The following is a 23,183-nucleotide window of genomic DNA, read 5'->3' as shown; positions in this document are numbered from 1 at the left end:
GTTGTATATGGATGATGTTGTGATGATGGGGGTGAGGTAGTATGTGTTAGCAAATTTTGACGTAACCCAAAGGGATTTCTCCCTCTCTTCTCCTTTTATGCATGGGGGGACGGAGAGGGGGTGTTGCCGATTTAATGAAGCAGCCTTGCTGTGGATATGCTGTGTCTTGCGACACTGCTTCTGACCCAGGGCAGTGGACAAGGTGCAGGGATGGCCCGTCATCCAGGAGGTGCTAAGATGAGAGGGAGGGTGGAGGGGTGTGGAGTGTATTCAGGGATGAAATGGGTGGGAATGATTTTATGCCTTTTCCTTTTTGGCTATCTCCCTTGTAAGGGGAAAAAAGCCTTGGTATATGTATGTATGTATCTAAGAACACTATCAAATGCTTTGTCAGTGTCTTTTTGTTGCTATGACCATTCTTTCTACTGGTGCTTTTTAATATTAAATCCTTCCAGCTCTTCTTGAATCCTTGTTGGTTTTTGGGAGGTGGGTAGATTAGTTATGACTTCATTATCCCATTAGTCTTTCCATTGATTTGGGTATGGGGTGGATAGTAATGAAATTGGTCTGTAAGGTGTCCAAAAATGTACTCAGGGTCCTTTCCCCCATATGGTTGGGGGGTAGCCAAGTCTAAGCACAAATGTTTGCCCACAATTGTGACCCATCTAGGGTAATTTTTGTTATCCTGACACCACTTTTTTCTTTTATCGTTTCCTTTTTATTTATTATTATTATTATTTTTTTAACTTAGGCTAACCTAACCTTGTCAACCGCTTTAGGTATGTTGACACCATAAATTGCCTTGGTGTTGGGAAAACAAAAATGAAGCCATCTTTGCACTTTAGGGATGCCATTTTTTAATCAACTTATATATATATATATATATATATATATATATACTGTATATATATGTATATATGTATACACATATAACATCAAAATGACTGGAGAAGCAGCATCAGCAGACACAGAATCGGCCAGGAAATTCCCAGAGATGCTTAAGAAGACCCTGGAAGAAGGACAATACTCATCCAAGCAAGTGTTCAATGTAGACGAGACCGGCCTTTACTGGAAGAAGATGCCAGCGAGGACGTACATCGCACAGGAGGAGAAGACGGCGCCTGGTTTTAAGGCGTCCAAGGACCGCCTGACGCTGCTGCTGGGGGCCAACGCTGAGGGGGACTGCAGGCTGAAGCCTGTCCTCATCTATCACTCTCAGAACCCCAGAGCCCTTAAGGTAAGATTGGTTTATTTAATATTTATTTATTTATTCTACAGTTCTTATGTTGTTATTGTTATTGATTGTGTTAAATAATAAAATATTTAATACCGTTAATTAATCAGGGTTTGTGAAGTGTACACAAGTGACATTAAAAATACTTAGGTTTGTGATGCAAGCAACTGGCTCATACATTTTCTTTTTTAAGAAAATGGAGCGTGGCCACACCTTAATTCTCGGATAATTTGTGTGTTTCAGGGATATGACCGGGCTTTCCTGCCAGTCCATTGGTACGCCAACAAGAAGGGCTGGATGACTGGGAAAATATTCAGTGACTACTACAAGAACAAGTTGCACAGCGAGCTGAAAGCCTACTGCAACAAGGAAGGCATCCCCTTCAAGATCTTGTTGCTGGTAGACAATGCTCCCAGTCATCCAGCCAGTCTTGAAAATCTCAGCAACAACATCAAGCTGGCCTTTCTGCCTCCCAACACGACTTCTCTGCTGCAGCCCTGTGACCAGGGGCTGATTCAAACCTTCAAGTCCTACTACCTGAGGTCTACGATGGCTGCTGCAGTAAAGAAAACGAACGAGATGAACAAGACGCTGCGAGATTTCTGGAAGAATTTTACAATAAAAGATGCTGTAACCTTTATCAAGCAGTCCTGGGATGAAGTGCCAACGAAATGTCTGAATGGTGTTTGGAAAAAACTGTGTCATCAGTTTGCTCATTCCTTCAATGGCTTCGCTGTAGACAGTATTGTTTCAAAGGCAAACAAGGACCTAACCAGCTATACCCAGGATTTAGGCCTTGATGAAGTGGAGAAAGAGGACATTGGTTAACTGCTTCAGTCACACGGACAAGAATTGAGCGATGAAGACCTGCTGGACATCGAAGAAGAGAACAAGAGGGAAAGAGAAGAAGCAGAAGCGACGGCAGCGGCAGACAAGGCTGAGGGAGGACGGACGCTCACTGCCACTGTTATCAGTGAAGCATTAAGAAAAATAAAAGAAGGTTTTGCCATGCTGGAAGAACACGACCCCAATGTTGAACGAAACACCACAATCACAAGAAAGTGTATGGACACACTTTTCTGCTACACTCAAATGCAGACTGAATTTCAAAAGAAAAACCGCCAGACCACCATGCTGGAGTTTTTCAATAAACCGCCTGTGCAACCAGTGACAGAAGAGGAAGAGGAAGTGGATGACCCTGAAGCTATAGGAGAGGAAGTGGAAGTGGAAGTGGATGTGCCAGAGGAGGTGGACAGCACAGACGAAGATGGCGAGTGACTGTGAGGGACTGTGAGAAGTGAGGGAGCATCGTGTTGAGTGTTAATGGGTGCTTTATTTACACTTTATTTACACATTAGTGTTACTTATAGGTTTAGAACGATACATTTTTAGAACATGTTCACTTTATTAGTCAAATAAATGTGTTTTTCGTTCAAAAAATGGAAGTTTTTTGGGCCAAAACCTGCATCCCCCCTATTATCCATTGTTTCTTATGGGGAAAATATGTTTTTTTTGTGCGATTTCAGTTTATGCGAAGCCTGTAGGAACCCATATCTCGCACAAAACGAGAACTACCTGTATATATATGTATATATGTATACACACACAAATATCTCGTGGAAGCATGGAGGAGGGGTAGCCCTGTCTCACCACCACATTGCTTAGGTCAAAGGCAGTGCAGCAAAGCATAGCTCTTCCATGGTAGGGCCCAAAAGGCCAGAGCTAGTTGAGCTTCATCACTTCATCTTATAGTTTAGCTTATGATGAGTATATGAGGAAAATTACAGATGTAGAAAGGTATTTTTTAATTCCATGTTGGGCTTTGACAATTGGGATGACTTCAGGTGTGTGATTTTCAGCTTGCAAGAAAAATATTTGTTTCTCTTTCAGGTGTTGTTGATATTTGCTTTCATCCTATTGTTGACTTGATAGCGACTGCAACAATGGATGGAGAAGTAATTGTGTAAGTAAATAGAATCTCTCTGTCAACCATATATATATATATATGTATATATCTATATATGTATATGTATATATACATATATATATATATACATACATACACATACACATACATACATACATATACCAAGGCTTTTTCCCCCTTACGAGGGAGATAGCCAAAAAGGAAAAGGCATAAAATCATTTCCACCCATTCCATCCCTGAATACACTCCACACCCCTCCACCTTCCCTCTCATCTTAGCACCTCCTGGATGACGGGTCATCCCTGCACCTTGTCCACTGCCCTGGCTCAAAAGCAGTGTCGCAAGACACAGCACATCCACAGCAAGGCCGCTTCATTAAATCGGCGACCCCCCCTCTCTGTCCTCCCATTGCATAAAAGGAGAAGACGGGGAGAAATCCCTTTGGGCTGCGTCAAATTTTGCTCACACATACTACCTCGCCCCCCCATCCCCCCGCCCATTCCACCTCATGCAATCACAACATCATCCATATACAACCATTCTCCATTCATCCCTGTCTTCTGTCCTCTTCCATCCTTCCTCAACAGACATCCCCCTCTTCTCCAAAGCCCCCTTCACCCCATCCATCCACCTCATTCTAGGATGTCCCCTCATGTTCACTCCCTCCACATCTGCCTTCCATACCTCTTTTACTAGTCTTTCTTCACTCATTCTTTCCATGTGTCCAAACCATCCTAATATTCTTTCATCAACCCTATCTCCCAACTCCCTTTCCACCCCTGTTCTCCTCCTCATTTCTCACTATCTAGCCTAGTAACCCCCATCATACTTCTCAGACACCTCATCTCAAACACATTCAAACTCCTCTCTTCTTTTATGTTCCATGTTTCTGCCCCATACAGTGCTGTTGGCACAATCACCCCTTCATACAGTCTCCTCTTAGCATCCATTCCCAAATGTCTATTCCTCATTACACTTTTTAATCCACCAAGGCATTTACTCGCTTCTCTCAATCTACATTCTACCTCCACCTCCACTCCACCTTTTCCTGCCACATTTGCACCCAAGTATCTAAAACTATCCACTTCCTCCAGTCGCTCTCCCTTAATGCTCACTTCCAGACTACTGCCACTTTCACCCCTTGTACATCTCATCACCTTACTTTTACCCACATTTATCTTTAGCTTTCTTCTATCACATACTCTCCCAAACTCTGTCACCAACTTCCTCAATCCCTCCTCCGATCCTGCCACAAGAGCATTGTCGTCCGCAAACAACAGCTGGCTCACCTCCCACTTTTCTCCATTTTCTTTAATTTAACCATCTCCAATCCCTGACTCACTACCCTTGCATTTACCTCTCGCACCACCCCATCCATGTATAAGTTGAACAGCCAGGGCGACATAACGCATCCTTGACGAAGTCCCACCTTTACCTCGAACCACTCACTCTCTCCATTTCCAATCCTGACACAAGCTCTACTACTCTCATAAAAACTCTTGACAGCTCCCAGAAGCTTTCCTCCTATCCTGTAAATCTGCATAACCTCCCACAGTGCCTTTCTGTCTACCCTATCATAAGCCTTTTCCAGATCCATAAAAGCCCAAAAAACATCCTTCCCCTTTCCTATAGCTTTCTCACATATCTGTCTTACCACAAAGATCTGATCTACACAACCTCTACCCATCCTAAATCCACACTGTTCCTCACCAATTACTCCTGTTCCTCTCCTAATCCTCTCAATCAAGATCCTCCCATAAGCCTTCCCAACTACACTTAACCCCTTCCATACGGTGCCGCACACGTAGGCGTCATGGGGAGCGAGTGTATTCGCGAGGCTGCCATATCGGCGTCTTGATTATATTTATTGTAGTCGCCCCTCCATAATGACATTCTTTCTAATTCTTTTGTAATCGCATTTTCTATGGTTATCAAAATTCACGGGTGAAGAGAGAATGATCGATATAAGCGGTGACTATATTTTATGATGCGAGTATTATTACGACACGTCGTACGGCTGGCATTGGCTGCTGCCACCGAGATCTAAGTCCATGACGCCTACGTGTGCGGCACCGTATGGAAGGGGTTAAGCTAATCCCTCTGAAACTATTACATATCACACTTGTCCCCTTTTCCCTTGTAAAGTGGAACTATACAGGCACTCCTCCAGTCCTCCGGCACTCTACCCTCTCTCCAGCAAACATTAAATAACCTCACCAGCCAGTCCACCATCACTGTACCTCCTTTTTCAGATATTCTGCATGGCATCCATCCAGACCAGGTGCCTTACCTGCTTTCTTCATCTTAACTGCCTTCACCTCATCCTTCCTTATTTCTCCTCCATTCTCCTCACTCCTCACTCTCATTTTCTTAACATTTCCCACTGCAGCTATCTTTCTCTCCCTATCCTCCTTCACATTTAGCAACTCCCTAAAATATTCTGCCCATCTTCCCTTTACTGCCTTCTCTTCCATTATCATCTCTCCATCTGCACCTTTTACCTTTTCTTCTCTACTTGATTCACCTCCTCTTCCTCTCTTAATTTCTTTCCAAAACATCTTTTTATTACTTTTAAAATTTTCTGTCATACTCTTACCCCATTTCACATCTGCTCTCCTCTTTGCCTCCTTTACCTTTTGCTTTATTTCTCTTTTCTTTTCTTTGTACCTCTCATATGACTCCCTCATCCTATTTTGTAACCAATCTGTGAAAGCTCGCTTCTTCTCTTCTACAACCTTCTTTGTTTCCTCATCCCACCATTCACTACCCTTTCTTCTATTTCCTCCTGTCCTTCTTGTTCCACACACCATCTTTGCACACTTTATGACTCTCTCCTTGAACCATCCCCATTCCTCCTCCATACCTAGCTCTACTCTATCCTTCACTCCTTCCCACTCCTCCTTCAGCTTCTTTTCGTACTCCTTCTCCTTTTCCTTTTCATTGCAAGAGTTCACTCTAAGCACCTCCCTACCTTTAGTCCCTTCCCTCTTTCTCCATCTATTCTCCACTCTCAACTTACCTTCCACCAAAAAATTATCTGATATTCCCCCACCCTCTCCCCTCAGCCCATGTACATCCTTAACTCTTCCTATCATAATCCTATATACCACTACATAATCCACCACCCTCTCCCATATGTACTTATGCTTGACTTTCTTCCAAAACACTGTATTTGCTATCATCAACTCTTTTTCAAGACACATTTCCACCATCAACTCTCCACTACGATTCTTTCCTGGAACTCCACATTTCCCAAACACTCCATCGATTGGACCATTTCCTACCCTAGCATTAAGGTCTCCCAGTACTATTACATTAACATTTCTTCCTAGATCATATATATATATATATATATATATATATATATATATATATATATATATATACAGTCAAACCTCGGTTATCGAACGCTTCTGTTCTCGACCAAATCGGTTTTCGACCAAAAAGTTCGAGAATTTTACGTCTCAGAACTCGACCAAATTTCGGCTCTCGAACAAACCGAAAGAAGCCGAGCGTACCCGAACGCGGCTCACTCGCGAGCCGAGAGAACTCGAACGCTAAGGACGCTTCCTCCGTAGCGCATTTGCGATCAAAGTTCATTCCGAGCAGACGTGTTCGTTCTTATTTACGTAAATCTGACTTTTTTTCATCTTTGCATCGTGTATTAGCCCCTAATCATGGGTCCAAAGAAAGCAAGTTCAAGTGGTGAAGAAAAGAGGAAAGTAGTGCGCAAAACTATTGAATTTAAAAAAGAATTAATAGCGAAATATGAATCTGGCGTTCGTGTGTCTGCGTTGGCTAAGGAGTTTGGGATGGCGAAATCGACGATAAGCACCATCCTAAAAAATAAAGACCAGGTTAAAGCAAATGATGTGGCTAAAGGATCAAGTGTTTTTAGCAAACAAAGGCCACAGGTATTGGAGGAAGTGGAGAAACTTGGAACGGATTAAAATTATTTACATTGATTATAATGGGAAAAATTGTTTCGGTTTTCGAACAAATCGCTTTTCGAACAGCCTTCTCGAACGGATTATGTTCGAAAACCGAGGTTTGACTGTATATATGAAGAAGAATGGTAGGAGTTACTAGGCTGGAGAGAGTGAGAAACTAGGAGGTGAGGACCGGGATAGAAAAAGATTTGGGAGGATAAAGTTGATGAAAAAGTATTGGGATGTTTTGGACACATGGAAAGAATGAGTGAAGAAAGATTAGTAAAGAGGTGTGGAAGGCAGAGGTGGAGTAGTGAACATGAGGGGGCGACCAAAGATGAGATGGATTAATGGATGGAGTAACAGGGGCATTGAGAAAGACGGGGGATGGGTGTTTGTTGACAAAAGAAGGGAGAAGACAGAAAATAGGGGTGAGTGGAGAATGGTTGTGTATGGATGATGATGTGATGCATGGAAGGGAGTTGGTGAGGGATAGGGCAGTTAGGGAATATGTGTGAATGATATTTTCATGCAACCTGAAGGGATTTCTTCCCATCTCTTTTTCTGCATGAGGGGATGGAGAAGGGCGTTGCCAATTAAATGAAGCGGCCTTGCTCTTGATATGCTATGTGTTGCTGCATTGATTCTGACCCAAGGGAGTGGATGAGGTGCAGGGATGACCCATCATCCAGGAAGAGCCAAGAAAAGAGGGAGGGAGGGGTGGTGAATGGGAGTGGAGTATGTACAAATGAAATAGATAGGAATGGATTTATGCCTTTGACTTTGGCAACCTCCCTTGTAAGGGGGGAAAACACTTGGGATATATATGTGTGTGTGTGTGTGTATATATATATATATATATATATATATATATACATATAGATATATATATCAACCACAATGAATTTTTATTCTAAAACATCAACATTGGAAAAAACGTGGAGGCACATGCATAAATTGAAACGTGGTATGCCTGAGAACTCGAACCAATGGCTAGCACGTTACCAGTGCTTGTAGTGACTTAACCACTACACCATCAAGAGAGATCTTTTTTGATGGTGTAGTGGTTAAGTCACTACAAGCATTGGTAACGTGCTAGCCATTGGTTCGAGTCCTCGGGCGTACCACGTTTCAGTTTCTGTATGTGCCTCCACGGGTCTTCCGATGCTGATGGTTTAGAATTAAAGTGCATTGTGGTTGATAAAAATGTATCTCTAGTCACTGGGACCCATTCAGTATTGTACATATATATATATATATATATCTATCTATCTATATATATATATATATATACATATATATATATATATACATATATATATATATATATAGATTACCACACACTGAATGGGCCCCAATACACAGATTTTCATCTTATCAACCACATTAACTTTTTCCATTTTACTTTCTTGCAAACATGATTGAGGCTACCAGAAGGTTGATGGAAGCATATTTGGAAACTAATATGCTAATCGGTTGAGGACTTGAATCTAACCAATGAATATCAGCTAAATTTGAGTCTTGAGACAGTCATCATATCAGTTTCCAAATATGCTTCTGTCAACCTCCTGTTAGGCTTGATCGTGTTTGCAAGGAAATGAAATGAAAAAAGTCAATGTGGTTGATAAGACAGAAATATGTGTATGTGTATATATATATATATATATATATATATATATATATATATATATATATATATATATATATATATATATCCCAAGAGCTTTTTCCCCTTTATAAGGGAGGTAGCAAAGTCAAAGGCATGTATACACTCCTACCCATTCCACTCCCCTCCACCACCCTTTCCTCCCTCTCATCTTAGCTCCTCATGGATGACGGGTCATCCCTGCCTCCCGCCCACTGCCCTGGGCCAGGAGCAATGTAGCAAGACAGTACATCCACAGTAAGGCTGCTTCACATAATCGGTGAACCCCCCCCCCCCCTCTCTGTCCTCTCATGCAAAAAAAAAAATGGGGAGAAATCCCTTTGGGCTGCATCAAGATATCATTCACACGTAAACACTGCCTACCTCCCATTCCCCCTGCCTCTCCCTTTCTTGTATAACAGTTTCATATATATATATATGTGTGTGTGTGTGTATTTACCTAGTTGTATTTTACGGTAAGGGGAGCTATGCTCGTGGTGTCCCATCATCATATCTCATTTTATCAAAACCGTTTTTACATACATATACCAAGGCTTTTTCCCCCTTACACAGGAGGTAGCCAAAAAGGAAAAGGCATAAAATCATTCCCACCCATTCCATCCCTAAAAACACTCCACATCCCCTCCAGCCTCCCTCTTATCTTAGCACCTCCTGGATGACGGGTCATCCCTGCACCTTGTCCACTGCCCTGGGTCAGAAGCAGTGTTGCAAGACACAGCACATCCACAGCAAGGCCATTTTTAAATTCATGTATTGTTTTTGCACACACCACTTTCTCATCTACCTTGTTCTGAATGTCTGTTACTCTGTGAGGAAAGCTGTTCTTTTTCAGATCTCTTCTATAGCTGTCTTTCTTGATTTTCTTTCCGTGTCCTCTTGTATTTCTATCATCCCATTTTATTAGATCCTCTCTATCAATAGTTTCTATGCCTTTCATGATTCTATAAATAGTTATCAAATCTCCTCTCTCTCTTCTTTGCTCTAACGTCTGTAGCTCAAGTTTTGCTAGTCTCTCTTCATATGATAGTTTTGAGAGTGTTGGTTCCAATTTTGTAATTGCTCTTTGTATTCTTTCAAGTTTTGTTATACATTTTTTTGTATTTGGTGACCACATCGTTGCTGCATATTCCAATCTTGCTCTTATCAAAGTGATTAGTATTTTCTTCACCATTTCTTTATCCAGGTATGTAAATGCCACTTTGATTGTTCTTTTTAAATTATAAGTTTCTCCAAAAATCTTATTTATATGTTTCTCAGGTGACATATTATTCATAATAATGACTCCCAGGTCCTTCTCATTTTCTATTTTTTTTTTTAATCCTTCTTCTCCCAATTTATATGATCCTTCTATTCTTTTTTTGCTTCTTCCAAAATCCATTATACTACACTTCTTAGTATTGAACTCCATCTCCCACTTCCTACTCCATTCCCATACTTTATTTAGATCACTCTGTAGTGACTCACAATCTTCTTCCGTGTTCACTTTTTTTTAATAGTTTTGCATCATCTGCAAAGAAGCTCATATAACTTTCAATTTCTTCATCCATATCATTAATATATATAGCAAACATTATTGGGGCCAAAACTGTTCCTTGTGGAACACCACTTATTACTTCATCCCAATTAGAGTGTTTGTCTCTTATCACTACTCTCATTTTTCTTTCTTGTAAAAAATCTTCCATCCATTTAAGCAGTTTGCCCTATATTCCTCCTTCAGTTTCTAATTTCTTAAGCAACTTCTTATGTGGTACTTTGTCAAAAAAAAATTAGGTCTAGAAATGCACAATCAGCCCATCCATCTCTTTCTTGTATTATATCTATTAGCCTTGAATAGAAACATATTAAATTGGTGACGCATGATCATCCTTGTCTGAATCCAAATTGCCTTGGATTTAGCATGTTGTTTTTTTCTAAATATTTTACCCATCTACTTTTGACAATTCTTTCACAAATTTTTGCTATTGTACTTGTTAGAGAGACTGGTAGGGTCTTCTTTATTTCCCCCTTTATATATAGGTACTATATTTGCTTTTTTCCAATCTTTTGGAACTTTTCCTTCTTTCAAGGAACTGTTTATTATGCTATGTATTTTGTCTGCCAGTTCATTCCTGCATTCTTTCAAAATCCAGTTTGCTATTTCATCTGGTCCATGCGATTTTCTGACAAGATTACTCAAGTGTTTCATTATTTAATTCTTTGTTACCTCTATTTCTTTCATGGGGGGGACTTTCTCTTTCAATTCGATCTCTTCAGGTTGTATATTCTCCCTTGTAAACACTGATTTAAAATGCTTGTTCATAATTTCCGCCATTTCTATTTCCTCTGTGTATTCAACTCCTCCTTGTCTTAATTTCTCCAAATCTTGTTTGTTTTTCAGTTTGTTGTTTACAAATCTGTAGAATAGTTTTGGTTGATCTTTACATTTTTCTATGACATCTTTTTCATATTTTCTCTTTTCCTCTCTGCACACTTGTGCATATTCATTTCTATAACAAGTATTTATTTTCCATTTTTCAGGTCTTTTGTCTTCCATTTGGTCTAAGCTTTATCTCTTTTGTCTTTTAACTCCCTACAACTTTTGTTGCACTAGCACTTTACATATTCTTTTTCTTGTTTTTGTCTTGGGACATACTTTTCCACTCCTTTTTTATAAATTTTTGTCAAAATATTCCATTTCTCTTCCACTGTTGTTTCTTCTTTGTATATTACTTCCCAGTTTTCTTTTTGAAAGAATTCTCTTATTTTATCAAAGTTTGTTTTTTCATACATCATTCTTCCTTTTCTATATTGTTCATTTCTTTTCATGTATTTTTCCTCCTTTAGTTCCAGTTCAATCAGTATGTGGTCACTTTTACTTATTGGTGTTTTATATTCAATCTTTTCCACTATTCTAGGTTCAGATGTTATTATTAGGTCTAGTCTCAATGGTTCTTCTTCATTTCTATACCTAGTGTTCTCCTGTATCCACTGTGTCATTGTATAGTCAATAATCATCTCGAGTAGAACATTTCCCCATGAGCTGTCTCCACCCTTTACTGTCATCTCTTCCCAGCAGACTTCTTTGCAATTAAAGTTGCCCATCATAACTATTCTTCCTCCATCTTCCATTATCTTATTTAATGTTATCCTTGTGTCCTCTAACATACTTTTATGTTCACTCTCTTCCCACGAGGCTGTTTTTGGAGGCACATAATTTATCACAAACTTTCTGCTCTTCTTATCTCTGTCTTCCACTTCGATCATAATCATCTGTACTGTATTCTTTCCATATGTGACACACCTCGCATTTATATCCTTCTTAGTCAAGAACATAACTTCACCCCCTTGTTTTATCTCTCTGTTTCTAATCCAATAATTATATGCATCATGTCCTACATTGTTGGGTGGTAGTGGACCTTTTAATTTTGTTTCTACAATTCCCATTATGTCCGGTTCTTTTTCCTTCAGATGATCATTCAGCTCATTCAATCCTGTTATTAATCCGTCTATATTTGTGTAAGACACTTTTAGTTTTCTGCCACTTCCATTGTGTTCTCTGTTTCCCTTTTGCTTTTCTCTAGTATGTAGTATTTCCTTACTTTTATATTCACTACTCTCCAATAGAATTCTTTTTCTGACTCTGTTCTGTTCTCGTTTTTTTCCTTAGCTTCATGTCTTTTCATTTTTTCCTCCTCTCTTTCCTCTTTATTCACTTCTCTTTTTATCCATACCTTTTTATATTGTTCACTTGCTGCTAGTTTTCCTGTTTTTGCTAAGACATTCTCTGCCATCGTTTGTGACCTGAATTTAATCATAATTGGTCTGGTCTTATCTGAATTATACTCTCTGATCTATACATATCTTCAATTTGTTTCATGGTTTCAGGTTCATCTTCCTGAACTAATTCTAGTAAACTGCTGACTTTTTCTTTTTCCTCATTGATTCTTGTGGTTCTATTTAGGTTAAATTTCTCTTCCATTCCTAATATAATTATATATTTCTTTTTATCTGCTAAGTCTCTTACTATATTCTCCTTCTGTCTCATCACTTTAATAACTGAGTCTTCAGTTTGTTCTTTCATGTGCTCTTTTATTATGTCAGGAAATGCAACTTTACTATTTTCTTGGATTTTTTTCCAACCCTGTGCTTCTTTTGCTATGGCCTCTTTATTGTCTTATTTATTCCTCTTTAATTCCTCATTCTCTTCTTTTACTTCTTTTAACTGTCTTTTTAATTCTTCTATTTCTTTAGTTAAGTTTTTGTTCACCTTCTCTAGTTCTTCCAATTTTTCAACTCTCTTGGCAATCTTTGCTATGTTACCGAACCTACTTTCCCAATGTTCGGTCATTTTTTCAAGTTTTTCCTCTAGTCTTGCTAATCGGGGGAGGTTGGTATCCCCCCCCCCTCATTAAATCCCTGGAAATTATCTTCACCTTCCATTGTGCTGCTCTTATCTATATTTCTAATCTTTACATTTTTGTTAGTCCCTTCATCTCCAAAATCATCCTCGGTCCTTCTCTTGTTTACAAGATGCCTGGCCTCCTGGACCAAGTCCTCCCCTTCCTCATTTCCTTCCATTTCCCTCAGTAATCCCTCCCCTTCTCCTTTTTTATCACCTTCCCACTACACCACGAGCTTTCCCCTTCCCTATAAATACAATAAGGTACTTCCTTGACATTGAGATCCACGTAGATTTTTCTTTTTCTTCGGAACTCCAATTCTCGCCGTCCATCCGACGAAAGTGTGTGTTTGTGTGTGTGTGTATTTATATATATATATATATATATATATATATATATATATTATATATATATATATGGAGAAGGGTTGTGTATAGATGAGGCTGTGATGCATGAGGGGGAGTGGGTGGGGGATGGGGGGTGAGGAAGTATGTATGAGAACAAATTTGATGCAGCCCGAAGGGATTTCTCCCCGTCTTTTCTGCATGAGGGGACGGAGAGGGGGGGGTCGCCGAATTTATGAAGCGGCCTTGTTGTGGATGTGCTGTGTCTTGTGACACTGCTTCTGACCCAGGGCAGTGGACAGGATGCAGGGATGACCCATCATCCAGGAGGTGCCAAGATAGGAGGGAGGGAGGAGGGTGGAGGGGAGTGTAATATATGGGAAATGAAATGGGTGGGAGTGATTTCTATGCCTTTTTCTTTTTGGCTACCCCCCGTGTAAGGGGGAAGAAGACTTTGGTATATGTATGTATATATATTTATATATACAAGCAATCACATCACCATGATATGAAAATGCAAAATAACCACAGGAGAAGGGAAACTTGTAGACAGTAAGTACTTTCATATATTACATCTTCAGACAAAAAAAAAAAAAAAAAAAAAAATATGTAGTGTTCTAGTATGAAGGGCAACCAAGGAAGGAAATCAGCACAGTGGCCCTAATCTTTCTCTTTATTGGTTGAATCAGGCAAGAATGTGGTGGGCCTGAGGTCCAGAGCTGGAGGTCCTTGATCCGATGTTAAGAGAGGTCTTGGAGCTTGTAGATCCTCAATCTGATGCTAGGAGAGCGAAGGTCTTGGAGCTAGACGAGTTGCTGCTGTTGCTGGTAAAGAAGAGGCAGTCTTTTAAATCCTGAAGATGTACATACATATACGAAAGGCTTTTTGCGCCTTACAAGGGAGGTAGCCAAAATGAAAAAGGCATAAAACCATTCCCACCCATTCCATCCCTAAATACACTCCACTCCCCTTTGCCCTCTACCCTCTGTCCTATCTTGGCACCTCCTGGATGACGGGTCATCTCTGTATCTTGTCCACTGCCCTGGGTCAGAAGCAGTGTCACAAGACACAGCACATCCACAGCAAGGCTGCTTCATAAAATCAGCGACCCCCCTCTCCATCCCCCCATGCAGAAAAGGAGAAGACGGGGAGAAATCCCTTCGGGCTGCGTCAAATTTTGCTCACACATACTACCTCACCCCCCCATCCCCCCACCCATTCCACCTCATGCATCACATCACCCATATACAACCATTCTCCATTCACCCCTATCTTCTGTCCTCTCCCATCCTTCCTCAACAGACATTCCCCTCTTCCCCAAAGCCCCTTTCACCCCATCCATCCATCTCATCCTAGGTCGCCCCCTCATGTTCACTCCCTCTACATCTGCCATCCATACCTCTTTTACTAGTCTTTCTTCACTCATTCTTTCCATGTATCCAAACAATCCCAATACTCTTTCATCCACTCTATCTCCCAACTCCCTTACCACCCCTGTTCTCCTCCTCACCTCCTCATTTCTCACTCTATCCAGCCTAGTAACCCCTATCATACTTCTCAGACACCTCATCTCAAACACATTCAAACTCCTCTCTTCCTCTCTTATGTTCCATGTTTCTGCCCCATACAGTGCTGTTGGCACAATCACTCCTTTTACAATCTCCTCTTAGCCTCCATTTCCAAATGTCTATTCCTCATTACACTTTTTAATCCACCAAGGCATTTACTTGCTTCTCTCAATCTACATTTTACCTCCACCTTCACTCCACATTTTCCTGCCACATTCGCACCCGAGTATTTAAAACTATCCACTTCCTCCCGTCGCTCTCCCTTAATGCTCACTTCCAGTCTGCTGCCACTTTTACCCCTTGTGCATCACATCACCTTACTTTTACCCACGTTTATATTTCGACTTTCTTCTTTCACACACTCTCCCAAACTGTCACCAAATTCCTCAATCCCTCCTCTGATCCTGCTACAAGCACAGTGTCATTGCAAACAACAGCTGGCTCACCTCTCATTTTTCTCCATTTTCTTTAAACATCTCCAATCCCTGACCCACCACCCTTGCATTCACCTCTCGCACCACCCCATCCATGTATAAGTTGAACAGCCAGGGTGACATAACACATCCCTGACGAAGTCTCTCCTTTACCTCGAACCACTCACTCTCTCCATTTCTAATCCTGACATATGCTCTTCTACTCTCGTAAAAGCTCTTGACAGCTCCTAGAAGCCCCAAAATCATCTTTACCTTTTCCCATAGCTTTCTCACATATCTGTCTTACCACAAAAATCTGATCTACACAACCTCTACCTCTCCTAAATCAACACTGTTCCTCGCCAATTACTTCCTCTGTTCCTCTCCTAATCCTCTCAATCAAGATCCTCCCATAAGCCTTCCTAACTACACTCAACAAGCTAATCCCTCTGAAACTACTTTACTCACTCTTTTCCCCTTTTTCCTTGTAAAGTGGAACTTTACAGCCAGTCCTCCTGCACTCTACCCTCTCTCCAGCAAACATTAAACAGCCTCACCAGCCAGTTCACCATCATTGTACCTCCTTTATTCAGACATTCTGCATGGCATCCATCCAGACCAGGTGCCTTACCTGCTCTCATCATCTTAACAACTGCCTTCACATCATCCTTCCATATTTCTCCTCCATTTTTGCTCACTCATCACAGTCATTTTCTTAGCATTCCCCACTGCAACTATCTTTCCATCCCTATCCTTCACATTTAACAACCCCCTAAAATACTCTGCCCATCTTCCCCTTACTGCCTTCTCTTCCATTATCATCTCTCCATCTGCACCTTTTACCTTTTCATCTCTACTTGATTCGCCTCCTCTTCCTCTCTTAATTTCTTTCCAAAACATCTTTTTATTACTTTCAAAATTTTCTGTCATACTCTTACCCCATTTCACATCTCTCCTCTTTGCCTCCCCTACCTTGTGCTTTACTTCTCTTTTCTTTTCTTTGTACCTCTCATATGACTCCCTCATCCTATTTTGTAACCAATCTGTGAAAGCTCCCTTCTTCTCTTCCACAACCTTCTTTGTTTCCTCATCCCACCATTCACTACCCTTTTTTCTATTTCCTCCTGTCCTTCTTGTTCCACACACCATCTTTGCACACTTTGTGACTCCCTCCTTGAACTATTCCCATTCCTCCTCCACTCCTAGCTCTATTCTATCCTTCACTCCCTCCCATTCCTCTCTCAGCTTCTTCTTGTACTCCTTCTCCTTTTCCTTTTCATTGCAAGAGTTCACTCTAAGCACCTCCCTACCTTTTGTCCTTTTCCTCTTTCTCCATCTATCCTCCACTCTCAACTTACCTTCCACCAAAAAATGATCTGATATTCCCCCACCCTCTCCCCTTAGCACATGTACATCCTTAACTCTTCCTATTATACTTCTATCTCCCACTACATAGTCCATTAATGCTCCATCTGCCACCCTTCCATCCACCACCCTCTCCCATGTGTACTTATGCTTGACTTTCTTACGAAACCGTATTTGCTATCATCAACCTACTAGACACATCACCATCAACTCTCCACTACGATTCTTTCCTGGAACTCCACATTTCCCAACCACTCCATCAATTGGTTCCTTTCCTACCCTAGCATTAAGGTCTCCCAATACTATTACATTGACGTTCCTCCCTAATCCCTCTATGCACTCATTTAAATCTATCCATAAAGCCTCCCTTTCTTCTACACTATTCTAACTACCAGGCCCATATGCACTTACAAAAACCCACATCTCCTTTCCCAAGTTTCACCTTCATCCACATTATCCTTGAAGAAACCTCCTTCCACTCCACTAATGTTTACCTATCTCTTCACTTACTAGTATAGCCACCCCTTCTCTCCCTCGCCCTCTCTTCACTCCTTAGAACCTCCCAATTATACTCCCAAACTTACACTTGCCCTTCCCTCTCAACTTAATTTCACTCAAAGCCAACACATCCATCTTTTTTCTCACAAACATACTATCTATCTCATCCCTTTTACTCTCATTTGTACCACATCCACTCACAATAAAAGACCCAAACCTTAGGGTGCTGGTTGGAAAACTCCTAAACCCTCTTATGCCTTTACTTTTTTTAGGAATGTCCCCAGTGGGGCTACAGGAAGAAGGATGCCCGGTCCCAATCCCTGTCCCATTTTTCTTGCCTCTTATGATCCAAGTGGAAATAAATGGTGGCAGTATTCTTTTCCTCCCACCACAGGGTAGTCCTGAAGATGTAATATATGAAAATATTTACTGTCTACAAGTTTTACTTTTGTGGTTATTTTGCATATATGTATATATATATGTGTGTGTGCATGTGTATGTATGTAATGTATGTATAAATCTCCTTTTATTTTGGTAATTGTTTCCATGTATTTTTTATGCTAATAAAATATACATTGTGTTCAGTTTCTTCAATGAAAAATTATTTAATTCCTGTATTGTTTATTTGTTTATTTTATTTATTTATTTTATTTTTTTTTATCTGACAGTTATCGATATAGCAATGAAGAAGTTAAGGAGGAAGCCAGGTTTGGACACCACAGAAAGGCATGCCGTGCAGTTTGTTTCAATGAAGATGGAACACAATTGTTTACTGTAAGCAAAGACAAATCTGTGATGGTGGTAGACACACAGAATTGTGCCCCAAAGTACCATATTAAAGATGCGCATGATGCTGCTATATATAGCTTTTACCCAGTGAGTGAATATCTCTGTGCAACGGGGGATGATGATGGTACAGTCAAGATCTGGGATTATCGGCGAAGCACAGCAGTGTTCTCGTACAAATGTGGAGAGCAGACAGTTATGTCAATGACCAGTGATGAAAACAATACTTCATTAGTAGCTGCAGTCAGTGATGGTTCCATTGCGGCCTTCAACATAAAAGCTCGTAAGCTAGAAATGCAGGTTAGTATAATTTGGTTTTGTGTTATTTGTAATTCTGTACATAATAAGTTAGGAAATGGTAACAATGTTTTTTTAGGCCTTTATGGATTTGGAAAAGGCTTATGACAGGGTAGACAGAAAGGCACTGTATTGCAGATATATGGGAGAGGAGGAAAGCTGTTAAGAGTAGTCAAGAATTTTTACAAGAGTAGTAGAGCCTGTGTTAGAATTAGAAATGGAGAGAGTGAGTGGTTTGAGGTAAAGTTAGGACTTTGCCAGGGATGTGTTATGTTACCTTGGCTGTTCAATTTATACATGGATGGGGTGGTGCGAGAGGTAAATGCAAGGGTAATGGGCCAGAGATTGGAGATGGTTAAAGAAAATAGAGAAAATGGGAAATTAGCCAGTTGTTGTTTGCTGATAACACTGCGCTTGTAGCATGATCAGAGGAGGGATTTTAAGCCGGAAGTTAGTGACAGAGTTTGGGAAGGTGTGTGAAAGAAAGAAGCTGAAGATAAATGTGGGTAAATGTAAGGTGATGAGATGTACAAGGAGAGAGGATGGCAGCAAATTGGAAGTGAGTATTAAGGGAGAAAGACTAGAGGTAGGGGATAGCTTAAGGTACTTTGAGTGTGAATGTGGTAGAAAAGGGAGGAGTGGAGGTGGGGGTAGAATGTAGATTGAGAGAAGCAGGGGGGATTAAAAAGTGTAATGAGAAATAGATATTTGGGAATGGATGCTAAGATGAGATTGTATGAAGGAGTGATTGTGCCAGCAGCACTGTATGGGGCAGAAACATGGAACATAAGAGAGGAAGGTTTTAAATTTGTTTGAGATGAAATGCCTGAGGGATAACTAGGCTGGATAGAGTGAGAAATGAGGATGTGAGGAGGAGAGCGGGGGTGGAAAGGGAGTTAGGATTTAGGGTTGATGAAAGAGTTTTGGGATGGTTTGGACACATGGAAAGAATGAGTGAAGAAAGACTACTGAAAGAGGTGTGGAAGGCAGAGGTGGATGGAGTGAACATGAAGAGGTGACAAAGGATGAGATGGATGTATGGGGTAAAAGGGCCATTGGGAGAGGGGAATGTCTGTTGAGGAAGGAAAGGAGAAGAAGGAAGGTAGGGGTGAATGGAAAATGGTTGTGTATGGATGATGCTGTGATGCATGGAAGGGAGTGGGTGGGGGATGGTGTGGTTAGGGAGTATGTTTGAATGATATTTTGACGCAGCCCAAAGGGATTTCTCCTCGTCTTCTCTTTTTCTGCATGAGGGGACAGACTAGGAGGTTCGCTGATTTCCTTGTTTTGGATCTGATGTGTCTTGCTGCATTGCTTCTAATGACCTGTGATCCAGGAGGAGCCAAGAAAAGAGGAAGGGAGGGATGGTGAATGGGAGTGAATATACCTTTGACTGTGGCTACCTCCCTTGTAAGGGGGAAAAAGTCCTTGGAATATATATGTATGTTTTTTTTTTTTTTTTTTTTTTCAGTCAGAGATGTACAAGAGTGAACTAACATCCCTGTGTCTGGTCAGAGGTGACACAAGACTAGTTGTGGGTTCTGGGGAAGGAACACTCTACATTTTCAACTGGGGAGAGTTCTCTTTCCATCTGGAGCGTTTACAAGGCCATCCAGACATGGTACACTGCATGGTACCTATCACTGATCGTCTTATCCTTACTGGCTGTGAAGATGGTAACATCAGGTTGGTTTTACTTTCCTTTGTTCACTTCCCTCCTAAATTATTATCATTCTTGTAATATACATTATATATATACACACACATACACACCTCATGGCGCAGTGTTTAGAGTTCTTGCCTGCCATTACGGTAGTCCGGGTTTGAATCCCGCCCAGGGCTGAAATAATTTCAGTATCACTGCGCTGCGGGTTGTTACTCCAACTGTCGTGGGCGGGGAGTTGGGTGTGTGTGTGTGTAAGGTCACAGTATTACCCATAGATCAGTCATATGAGCTCTGAGCTGTCATCTAGGAAGTTAATAACTGTCAATCACGAGTCTAACACGTGATCCAAGACCATGGTGAGCCAAATATATATATAATCATACAGAGTAATCCCTGAACCACCATTATCCGAATATGATTTGTGCGTATTCTTTATATACCACTTTTATGCCTTCAGAATTGAATATTTAGCACAGGATTGTCAGAGGGGGGATGGTTAATGTGGGTGGGGATAGTTTTCAATCATGTATCTGAATACTCCCCCAAATCTGAACACTGTAACCCAGTTAGTTTGGGTTTGGGAAGGATTTGAAAGATGGTTGTTCTAGCTTCCCATTCCATAAGGAGATATGAATATTATTTTTATAACGAAGGAGACATGAGTATTATTTTTATACAAAAAGACATGAGTATTATTTTTATTAAAAAAAAATAATAAATAAGATAAAAAATTATAACCATGAAAATAGTAGATGGTGATTCTATGAAAGAGGAAGAAAGGCTTGTAAAAATGAAAATCCTTATTCTTCATTACCTTTTTGTTTACAGGGCTGTTCATTTCTATGCAAACCGTTTTGTAGGCATTGTGGGTCAACATAAGGATTTTGGTATTGAGAACCTAAGTGTGTCCAATGATTCAAACCTCCTGGCTTCCTGCTCACTAGATGATGTTGTACGCTTCTGGAACATCGAATACCTTTATGACACTGTTGTGAATGAAAAGAAAAAGGTAACGTATTTATTATGATTTATTTATCAAATTTTATTTTTTATTTATTATCATTATTAATATTATTATTATTATTTTTTTTTTTTTTTTTTTTTTTTTTTTTTTTTTTTAGGGATATGTCATGAGAAATGTGATGGAAGTAAATCCATTTTACCTTAAAACTTTAGATTTTGTTGAAAAGTCATAATGTCAAGTGCCAACTGAGGCACTACAGTTGTTATTATTTATTAGCTCACATTGTGATCGTGCTCATAGGGTCATTTCTGGGAGACACTTATGTGGGATGTAATATATACTCATTAATCTCCTCATAAAGAGAGAGTGGTAGCTAAGTCAAAGCATACTGCTCTGACATATGAAAAAAAAGGAGAGGATACTTAGTTCCCTCTTTCTACTCCATTTCACCTCTTCCATATTATGACGCCTACATAGGCGTCATGAGGCGCAAGTGGGTATGTGAGGATGCTGGAGTCGGTGTACTGATTACATTTATTACCCCCAAATTCTGTGAACTGGCTTGATCGTGTTTTCTATGTTTATTATTACTCAAAGTGAAAGAGAACAAGTAATACAGCAATGACTTTATTTTATGATGAGAGTAGTGTGATGCATTGTACTTTAGGCATGCAATGCTGCACTCAAGAATTTGACTTGTATTGAAGAGGTTAATAGTATTTTACAACAAGCAGGGTATGGTGACATTCTTGTCCCCACACCACAGGGTGTTGTTTGAAGAATGATGAGGCAGAAACAAAGGGGAAAGAGGGGGTTAAAAAACATTGTCAAAGTCATAATAAAAGCTTCATATGTCAGAAAATGTTAACAACAGGTCTTGGTGAATTCTTTTTATTTTCTTTTTCGAGAAACTTTCTGAGAGTCTTATCTGTCTGTACTAAATGAAACTAGTCCATATTACCCAGAAAATATTTTTAATGATACCACTGAGTTGAAGGGGTTACTCTAGGGACTTAATCAGTCCATTAATTTGTTGACCCAGATCTCTTTTGCATGAGATTCTCTGCTCTGCTCATAAATCACTCACTGAAGATATTTTATATTACTGTCTTGAAAAGGTGTTGTAGAACATGGTAGTTTAAAGTTCTCTGTGTCTTCTCTGTGGTGGTTGCATCTAAATCAATTTGTCTATTGATAAGCTGCTTTTGTGTTGCTATTGTTGTATTGTGGGATGATAAGCTGAAGGTCAGTAGGCCTTTGCAGCACTTGCATGCATTGGGAGTAGTATTACTGATTGATTTCTGTACAAGACTTGATGGTCTTGTTTTGTGGTTCGAGTGTGTATGTGTTTAAGTATGGAAGTGTTATGAGGTTGTTTACAAAAGTTTCTTCCCACCTAAATGAAATATCATAAAATTTATTGTAATGAAATTTGTGGATTACTCTCAGACTTGAAGGAATTTATATATGTGTCAACTTCCCCAATTCCAGGCAAACAAGAACAGGGATGTAGTGAATAACCTTCCCTCTTCAAGACGGCGTAATCAGGCAGATTTTTTCAATGACTTCCCAGAAAAATTAGAAGATTCAGATGATGAAAGAGGGCCTGTGGATTGCCAACCAGGACCAAGCAGTTCATAATATAACCAATAAAGTAAAGGAGATCCAAGTAAGTATTTTAGATCCTGTTCTTCCTTTTCTTGAATACACAAGGAGGGAAGAATGCTAAAGATAAAAGTGAATTGGGGTGTTAGGTTGTAAATGAATGAAGGAGCATGGTCAAAAGGGATGTTTTCGTCTGCTATATTTATTTTATTTATTTATTCATTGATTTATTGATTTATTATTATTATTATTATTATTCAGTGAATGAGGAAGGGGGTGGGGAGTTGCCCTGTAGTGAAGTGTTGAGGATAAACCAGCTCAGGAAGTTGGGTCCTGCTGTGAAGTTGTTGTGCTTTGCTGCAGTACCTTTAACCCAAGCAGTGTAGTGGGGAACAGGGATGATTCTTCATTCACAAGGTGCTGAGAAGAGAGGGGCATTAAATGGTTGTGAGTGTGTGAGGCAGGAATGACTCACACACCCTCTATAATGGGGGGAAGCGGCCTTAGGTGTGCATGTATATATATTGTTGTTTATACTATTA

At 40.2% G+C, this 23,183-nt stretch overlaps 1 protein-coding gene across 2 annotated transcripts in view; it reads left to right on the top strand.

Moving 5' to 3' along the window:
- The window catches only part of LOC143029667 (tigger transposable element-derived protein 1), a 37,993-nt gene that overhangs the window by 12,358 nt on the left and 2,452 nt on the right, over window positions 1-23,183 (top strand). The window contains exons 5-9 of one of the 2 annotated variants that reach the window (XM_076192479.1): window positions 3,125-3,197; window positions 17,992-18,409; window positions 19,878-20,092; window positions 20,901-21,081; window positions 22,528-22,705. In XM_076192479.1, the coding sequence (XP_076048594.1) occupies window positions 3,125-3,197; window positions 17,992-18,409; window positions 19,878-20,092; window positions 20,901-21,081; window positions 22,528-22,677 (1,037 nt within the window). In that variant the 3' untranslated portion in view covers window positions 22,678-22,705. Of the gene's footprint in view, window positions 1-956; window positions 1,238-1,477; window positions 2,078-3,124; window positions 3,198-17,991; window positions 18,410-19,877; window positions 20,093-20,900; window positions 21,082-22,527; window positions 22,706-23,183 lie in introns of those variants that run through there. The other variant, XM_076192480.1, reaches the window with a different exon arrangement.

This window comes from Oratosquilla oratoria, chromosome 11, assembly GCF_046742065.1.
Source record: "Oratosquilla oratoria isolate Oo_2021 chromosome 11, ASM4674206v1, whole genome shotgun sequence".
NCBI classification, from domain to species: Eukaryota; Metazoa; Arthropoda; class Malacostraca; order Stomatopoda; family Squillidae; genus Oratosquilla; species Oratosquilla oratoria.
Note: the sequence above shows the minus strand (reverse complement) of the source record. Positions and strands in the feature narration are given on the sequence as shown.